Here is an 8985-nt window from a genome sequence, read left to right as displayed (position 1 = left end):
GTTGTATTTGGTTTTCGAATTTTCTTTTATTTTTTTTTTTTTTTACTATTGTTCATATAAGATTATCTTTCTATATATACTCCAATGAATCAGTAAGGGATACCAACAATATGAATTTTTTGTTGTCACAAATCAAAGACTTCTGCAAAAAACGCAATGAAAGTTGGATACTATTATCCATCAATTAAGAAACTAGAATACCCAAGAATAAAAAACTCATTACCCTTTAAAAATAGAATTTGAAAAAGTAAAACTAACTTGTTTGATTGACCTTCGTTATATCAATAGAGTACTAAAAAAATTATATAAATAACATTTCATCTCCAATTATATATCATTTTGTCATTAAAAAGTTACTCTAAATACATTATTCTAAATACATTATTTTAAAAGAAAACTATAAATTTGGTTTATATGTTAGTCAAAAGAAAAAAGTTTTTGGTTTTGGTCCAACTCCCTCAAGTTCAAAATTTGCACATAATGCCTTTAAACATTTTTATTGTGGTTTTAGTTCTTACTTTTAAATCATCATCTATAAACATTTTTATTGTGGTTTTAGTCCTTACTTTTAAATCATCATCTAATTTATCAAATGTATGATATGATTTATTTTATCCTCTTTCTATATATAAAAGCAATAACAAAATATAAAAAACTTATTATCTTCTCCATGTTTCTGACATTGAGAATAAAAACTAACATTTATTCCCTTTCATTCTTTTTCAACCACCAACCACGTCACCAGCAACCATCGGCCACCTGTCATTGTTGTGACATTGTCATGACATCTCTCTCTCTCTCTCTCTCTCTCTCTCTCTCTCTCTCTCTCTCTCTCTCTCTCTCTCATTGCAAAAAAAAATTATATATATATATATATATATATATATATATATATATATATATATATATATATATATATATATATATATATATATATATATATATATATATATATATATATATACACACACACACACTTTAAAAATTACAACATTTTGATCAGAAGAATACTAAAAATTCGAACAAAAAAAATCGGATACCTATTGGTGCAATAATTTTTTCAGGTAGGTGGAGGATCATCATCGAAGACATGGCCAAGATAGCATCACAAACTGCACATAAAATTTTATGTCGAGACATAAAAATTATCGACAAGTCTAACTTCGATTCCGTGTTGCTTGTTATCGGCTCATAGTACCACAGACAACCAGTTTCTCTATCAAACTTTATGGATGACCTTAAATTAAACCTAAAATTTGTTAAACAAAACATAATCGTTTATCATTTACTATTTGTTTCTAACTTATTAAAATAATGGAGCATCACAACATATATATAATGATATGTCCCAAAGGATTTTCATGTTGTCATGTGCATGCCATTCCCAGTTACACCTTGCATCCATGCAATCCCTTAGGTCTCCTTTGTGCACCAAGATGTAGTCAATATGATCATCCATTCATCCCTCTTTCTAAAGGAATTTGTTAGAGTCAAATTGTGTGCAATTGCAAACTCAAGGAACGAGTGTCATACATCAATCCTAAGTCTATAACCTTTTTCAATAATCTCCATGGACAAGAAGAGCAAGAAAAGCTATAAACCCCATTAACACCATGAATGAAAAACACATTTTATTTTATATACATACACGCCTACATAGCTATACATGTTAAATAAACATGGATAAAACAGCTAGTTTGAAAGGAATAGACTTTCCAGGAGTCTTCATTTCATGAAATGAACAGAGGGCTTCACCAGCTACCTTCCATGCAAACCCACACTTCTTTACATCTCCATAGGTCCGAGCATAATCATAACTTACATGATAAATTGCAAGGGCTTCATTGTAAATATCATCAATCTTCCTACTACTTGTTGCAAAATCCTCAGTCCCATACAACAACTGTTTATATTTTTTAATCACAATATTTGCAGAGTTGTGTTTTGATTCATCTCCTGAATTCATAGCATCAGACATTTCATGCCTGTATGAGCTGTACCATTTCTTCCACAAATCTAAACAACCCTCTGGTATCTCCACATTGAAGCATGGAAGTTTCCAGATGTCTATAAAAATGAAAATATGCTTTAGTGAAATTCCTTAAAAAAAGGGTATGTATAATTTAGATTTTAGACAACATAAAATAAAATCACCTTGTATTGATGCATTATCAGGTAGATATCCCTTTGCAGTATCATAAATTATTCCTAAAACAGAAGAGGAATTATACGTCTTGTCGATTTTCTTTTCAAGAAAATGGGGATATTTTTGTGGTAATAAATATTTAGGAATTTCAACCTGTTTCACAAATGCAACATGTTAAACTTGGTAAAGATGACAAAATGTAATTAATTTTGTATAAATTCTAACCGTTTTCCCACTTTTTGGTGCATCTAGAGCATCGTAATACAAGTCAACTAACTTGAGTAGTTTTTCATTAATCACATGCTTATTATGAACATCATTTTCTCCCAAACTCAGATATTGATCCATCCATGTAAGCCATGCATCAGCTGCTTTACCAGCTACAATACTGAAAAAAAAATCGAATATTATTTTTATTTATTAATATTATGATAAGTAAAAAAATGTTGGAATGTACCTCTGCTTTTGTGAAGCAAAAAGTTGAGTAAAAAGCTCAGTCTCCAATTCCTCATACGAGAGGTCACTGGGTTTTTTGCTGGGCCCACTTGGTGTTGAGTGAAGCCTTTCCCATGGCTTGCTTACTTGGAAGTAATGCAACAGCTGAGAGTGTACAGTTTGTTTGGTATGATGGAATGGAATGGAATCAACAATGTAATGGAAAGAGCAAGGTAATGGAATGAATGGGAATATGACATTCCGTTGTCATGTTGTTTGGGTTGAAGGAATGGAATGAGTCAAGTCAAGTCAAGTCAATCAAACATTTAGTTTATTATGCGTAATTAGAAAACTAAATAAAACAAAATATATTATTTCATAGAAAAAAAATTAACCAAATAAAGATATATCAATGAATAAATTGCATATAAAACATATTTCATGTCGTTTAATAGATATACTATATGTATTTCCAATAGTCAAAAAAAATTATTTATCATTTAAACAAAATTGTTCGCAAAAAGAAAAAAATAAATACTTTGAAACCTTAAAATAAAATTTACTTTTAGTTCTTTTTGGAAAACTTCAAAATCTATATATATATATATATATATATATATATATATATATATATATATATATATATATATATATATATATATATATATATATATATATATATATATATATATATATATATATAATTTAACTGAAGTTCTGAGATTTTTAATGCTCAATTCCATTCCCTCTTTGATACCCTTTGTTTTTTTTAGTAAAATACACTTTTGGCCCCTGTGGTATATCAATTTCTCTACAAAGTCCAAAAAAACAACCTTTTTGCATTTTTTGTCCCTGTTTCACTTTCTCTTAACATTTTAGTCCTCGAATTACAAGCCATTCAGAGATGGGTTATAATTATAAATATAATAAAGGGGTGGAAAATGTCGGTGTTCAAATTTGTGGGTGTAACGGTGACATTTTTTTATAAAGTAGGTAGGTTGAAAATGGCAGGGGGTGGAAAGTACCAACGTATGAAAGTCTAGGGACCAAATCTGCCAACAAAAGAAAGTTTTGTGGCCAAAGTTTAAAATAAGAAACTTTGTTAGCCAAAGTCTAAAACCCTAAAACTTTTTGTGGGCAAAGTCTAAAATAAGAAACTTTTGTGGCCAAAGTCTAAAACCATAAAACTATACTATTCCTAAGCCGTATTTGTTTTAATATTTAATAATAATAATAATAATAATAATTACCTGTGGGCTTTTAGAGACCCAATAAAGATCTCCATCAAAATCACCATTAGCAATTTCACTTCCCACTGATCTCTTACCCTTGGTGGAAAAGAAAATACCATATTTAGCATTTCCAACAAATTCTTCCAATTCCGCTACATATCTTGCATTTAAAATGTGTATATCCCCAAAATGGAGCCCTGGATTTCTATACACCAACACTTTTCCTGATATCTGACCATTTTCACTGTCAAAAAAAAAAAGAATCATAATTACCAAAATCTAATAACATGAGAATAACTTATTAAAGTAGAAATTAATACATACAGAATAATGCAGACTTCATCACTATTCAAGATTCCTGTAGGGTCAGCTGTCCCTATAAGATAAAAGCTTTCATTCACTGGAAGCTTTCCACCACAAAGACCTTTTCTTTCTTCATTTGCTAAAATTGACAAACGATATTGAAGATAGGGTTCATCAAGTGGAATTCCAGATCCAATCATTGCTACAGAAGTTGCAGAATCATCCATTTGTCCATAGTTAAGTCCAACTACAAAACAAGATTACTAATGAGAAATAAAAATAATTGCAAATTTTATATTGAAAAAAAAAAAGTTACCTCTAACTGCTGCACGCATACTTGAGGATACTTTTTGAGCTTCTTGTAATGTAGTTTCAAGTAAACCTAAAAAGTATTCTTTAGGAACACCTCCTACACTTAGAAGTGCAATCAAGTTCTTTGATAGATTAGCTTTCCTTGGTCTTCGACTGAAAATAAATAAATAAAATATGAAGATCATATTGTGAAATGTGATAAAAGCAAATGAAACATTACCTTATGGAAACTATCTCTAAAGAACTGAATGAATCTGAATCTGAAAGCCTAGAATCTTTCTCAACTTTTATCATTGAAGGTCTGACTTGAATTGTTCGGGGTTTAAGCTTTAAAAAAATATTCAAGAAAAGGAATTAAATTTAAATTATTTCAGCATATACAAAAGGTAAAAAAGGTAAGTGATGTCAATCTGTTATTATGAGCAATGTGTTTTACCTTTTTGTTTACAAGAAGTGTTCCTTTGACAGCATAACCTTCTTTAAACAATCGGCATTGGACAAGTAAAGGCTAGTAATACAAAAGGTAATAACATTATGGAAGATTCTAGAAGATTCTACAAATTAAGAAATAATTTTGTTTACCGATTCTCTAATGCAAGTTTCTGTGCCTTTCGATCCTCCCAATGATTCTTCCTCGAGCTTAAGAAGATCAACAAACTTGTAATAAATTGGAAAAACAATAATTAGATAAAAGTTTGTATTTTGTGCAGTTTTGTGGTTTAATCCAATCAAACCATAAAAGATTCAGACATTTTCCAAAATAACCATTTCAACCTTTACATCAGGTTTCACCAGTAATTCTGTAATCAAAACTGCCCACAATATAATGTTTTTTGTGTGATTTGCCCTAGATCAAAAAACCAAGTTAAAGACCCAAAAGGATAACAATCGGACAAAAATATCAGTGGTGAAGACTGAAACTCTGAAAGCATGAAGTGTGACTCTTTCTTTATATATGAATAATGGAAGTAATGTAAATGTGAAAATATTCACCTCAAAACTTCCATCATGTTTGCCCTTTGCTTCAATGAAATCTTTTGCACACAACATTGCCAAATCTTCTGAAATAAACCCTGTCCCATCTGTATGTATGAGTGGTTCACCATCTTTATCACAAACAACATGCCCATATTCATCCTGTAATCCAGAAAAACTCATTACAATTTATAAACACAGTTTATAGAACAGATTAAGATATATATATAAAAAAATAAAAAAATAAAAAAAAAAGGATATAGAAGTATAGATATACACACACGACAAGGGATATCTGGAATTCTTTCAACATGCACAGAAGAAAGATCAACACGAAGCTTTATTGTATTTGATAGAGCAAGTGAACATCTGCAGCCAAACAGAATGAATGAAACAGTGAATAAGTGAATAAGAAAATGGAATAAGTAGAGTTTGTTGTAGTAGACTCACCTAGAGATGTATTTAGCCATGTTTGAGACCATATGCACATGCATGAATAAACATCTTGCCTCATGGTTTGTCTTTTTGAACAAAATGTAAGGGTCATTTTTGTCTTTCCATGGTGCATGAATGGATTCTTTTCTAACAAAATAGCATTTTACAGCCCATGAAGACACTTGTTTCTTCTTACTGTATGCTTTAGGATTCTTGTTATCTCCTCTACCATCTTTAAATGCTGATAAGATAAAGATAGCATGGGGTAAAAAGTAAAAACTAACGCATTGTAGAATGAAGTTACAAAAGAAGGGTAAATCTGTAAATAGCTCACCGAAAAGACGATAATGGCGCAAGCCGATAGAAATCCCTCCAGAAATCCTCTGATAAGCTGCAATCCAGTTACAATAATTGGATGGTGTGTCAGATGTCTCAGGGTCATCTGTAAATTGGACAATCAATACATTGTCATCTCCTAATACCCTTTGGAGATGAGTTCTTCTAGTATTAAGATATGGTCCCTGAAATAAGGAATAGCATCATATTGAAGTAACACAAAACTAATGATAGGTTTTGTTATAGTAATCAGAAAACAAGGTATCATATAGACCTAAAAAGATAAGTCAAGAACCCAAGCTATTTAAAAAAGATAAAGAACAAAATACAAACCTTGAATTGGTAATTTCCATCAGCACCCACATAACAATGATAAAGATATGTCTTTCCAGAATCCCAATCAAGATGCTACAAAAAGAAAGATAATCAAAATGTTTTAGTATGCCAATATGAAAGAAAGTTATCTGAGTATAGAAAGTTAAAGTAAAAGGGCAACTATACATTACTAATGCAAGTTATCCTTTTTTTTTTTTTGATAAAATGACCTTTTTTGATGCCTAGATTAATAACTAACAATAATTGTAATGGAAAGTCATGAAATGTCTTACATACCATTGCCCTATCACAGGGTTCACAATATGTCCGACCATATTTGGCCCAGAGTTTAGCCTCAAAATCAATCATCGACAAATTTTTCATGTTTTTTATTTCAACAGCATCTTCATCAGAGACAACATCTTCAAGCTTTTTCCTGTGCAAAACTTTAGCTAAATTATAAGTAAGTGAAAATGAAAGCATTAGAATTCACAAGTGTACTAACCTCCCAAGATAACTATGAACCATGAACAGTTTCCTGAATTCAAGTTCATCAAGGACCAATGACTGTAGGCTAATTGCAAGACTACTTGTATGGTCTGAATGGTTTGAAGTTGATAAAATATTGCCAGGAGTGGGCCCTCCAAAAGTACCCTTTGAACTAGAACACTGCAACAGTGTTTGCTGGTTTTGGACTGAAGGAGAATGATAGATGACATTTGGAGTGTCAAAAAACTGCTGTTTTCCCTTATTAGAATTAGCACCATCCAAAGTACAATTAGGTGAGAATGCAAGTCGTTTGTTTACAGTAGATCTAAGAACATTGGGATTTGAAGGGTTTGAATCTTTTAAACTAGAGCATGGTGAGAATGTAAGTTGTTTTTGGGCTGAAACAATATGAGTGGCATTTGATGATTCAGCCAAGTGATAAGTAGTGGTGTTAGGAGTTGCATCCTTCAAACATGTAATTTGCTTTGAAAGTGAAGAGCTACAGTCATCATGTGGAGATCTAGGGAAGTATTGAGGAATGGTTCTGGTCTTGGAACTAGAAAAAGGCGAGTCTACAGGCTCCTTGGAATTTGGAGAAACATGGCGTGCATATTCTGCACATAAAGATGAACACAAGTTAGCATTGCAACATATACAAGATTTCCTTACTACAATTCAACTCTATATCAGAATGAAACTTATTTGATTGAATTAAGGTGTGCTATTAGAGCTTTTTGGAAATTGACACTGAGGTCTTGATATGAAAAAGGTTAAACCAGATACAGATTACAGAATCATCCGAACTCAAGGGATGATATTAATTTCTTTGCATTTTGAACACCAAAATCTATTCATTGTGCTACTGATATCCTCCATCGTACAAGAAGTAACTTTATTCGAACTGTGTGCATTACCAAATATACTGTCCATTAATCCGAATATTCCAAATACTTTAGAGACTCCTCTCAAACAAAATTATTCATATGAATGTATACAGGAAATTGAAGATGCATAAACCTTAAATCACAACAGAAACACAAAGAAAAACAAACGCAACACTCATGATATGAGAGATCACTACGATCTAAAACAAGGATCGTAACGAAAGACAAAAGTGATAATCATGACACTTCGAAATTCTTTGAAGAGAAAGAATAATTACTGTTGGGACTTCCGGAAGCGGAAGGAGAAGGAGATCGTTTATGTGGTGAACTACAAACGCCGTTAGGGGAAGAAACCCCAGCTGAACTCGCCTTTACCACCATATGAATAATGAAACCAGAAAACGTACGGATATTGCTCGAAGCAGCAATTTTATTTAAAATTTCGATTGCTGAGGCTTCAGTGATCGTTGAGAGTAACCGCCGGGCAGAAACATCGGGAGGCGTTATGCGTTTCTCTACGGATATCTTCTTGATCAGTTCCTCGACTGAAGGTTGTAGAGGAACTTCAGTTGAAGAATCTAACATTCCAATAAACGAAGAAAAATGTAATAATCTGAAGTATATAACTATTTTTTTATTGTTCTACTAAAGTTTTGATCGCCGGCAACAGTGTATTGTCGTCGTCGGTGAAAACTCCTGCTTGGAGAGGGTTTTGTGAAGCTGTAGCAAGAAGAGATTTTTCTTATTAGAACATTCTCAACGGACAATTTACATTTTAATTTCATATTCATGTTTTTATACCGTATAGCAAAAGTGTCCCCGATCCCTATAGCAAGATAGTCAAGTTTGTCGTTTACCAAAATTATGTATACTACGGTACTACCATTAGTGCTTATATATAAAAGAATATTCATCAAATCTTGAATGTGAAATTTAATAGATACAAATAAATAAGCTATGTATACAACTTATTGATGCATAAATGAATATAATTTTATCACATGTCAATCTTTAATAAATCTTTAATAAGTTTGACACTTATTATTTTGTGATAATTTTTTAATAAATAATATCTATATATCAATTTATGGTTTTTTCTAATTTTCAAAATTAAAAAGTCATA

At 31.4% G+C, this 8985-nt stretch overlaps 1 protein-coding gene across 1 annotated transcript; it reads right to left on the bottom strand.

Annotated features, from left to right (window-relative positions):
• Window positions 1–1585: 1585 nt before the first annotated feature.
• LOC111888043 (probable RNA-dependent RNA polymerase 5) lies at window positions 1586–8626 on the bottom strand. The gene is made up of 18 exons (XM_023884156.2): window positions 8141–8626; window positions 6995–7592; window positions 6787–6925; window positions 6508–6582; window positions 6173–6359; window positions 5854–6079; window positions 5685–5772; window positions 5422–5565; window positions 5011–5085; window positions 4865–4936; window positions 4649–4755; window positions 4433–4581; window positions 4138–4363; window positions 3832–4057; window positions 2604–2746; window positions 2372–2534; window positions 2155–2299; window positions 1586–2067 (listed from the first exon to the last, which is right to left on the bottom strand). Exons 1-18 carry the CDS (start codon window positions 8445–8447, stop codon window positions 1670–1672), a joined length of 3468 nt encoding a protein of 1155 aa, XP_023739924.1. The 5' UTR covers window positions 8448–8626; the 3' UTR covers window positions 1586–1669.
• Window positions 8627–8985: the final 359 nt, after the last annotated feature.

Source organism: Lactuca sativa, chromosome 5 (genome assembly GCF_002870075.4).
Source record: "Lactuca sativa cultivar Salinas chromosome 5, Lsat_Salinas_v11, whole genome shotgun sequence".
In the NCBI taxonomy this organism is placed as follows: Eukaryota; Viridiplantae; Streptophyta; class Magnoliopsida; order Asterales; family Asteraceae; genus Lactuca; species Lactuca sativa.
The sequence above is the reverse complement of the archived record's forward strand: the minus strand, read 5'-3'. Positions and strand labels throughout refer to the sequence as shown.

Excerpts from the sequence above, each read along its gene's own strand:
- LOC111888043 (XM_023884156.2), bottom strand. The coding sequence starts at position 8,447 with ATGTTAGATTCTTCAACTGAAGTTCCTCTACAACCTTCAGTCGAGGAA. Across the intron at positions 5,086-5,421 it reads AACATGATGGAAGTTTTGAG|TTTGTTGATCTTCTTAAGCT; the intron begins GTGAATATTTTC and ends ATTTATTACAAG. Across the intron at positions 4,756-4,864 it reads CACTTCTTGTAAACAAAAAG|CTTAAACCCCGAACAATTCA; the intron begins GTAAAACACATT and ends ATTTTTTTAAAG.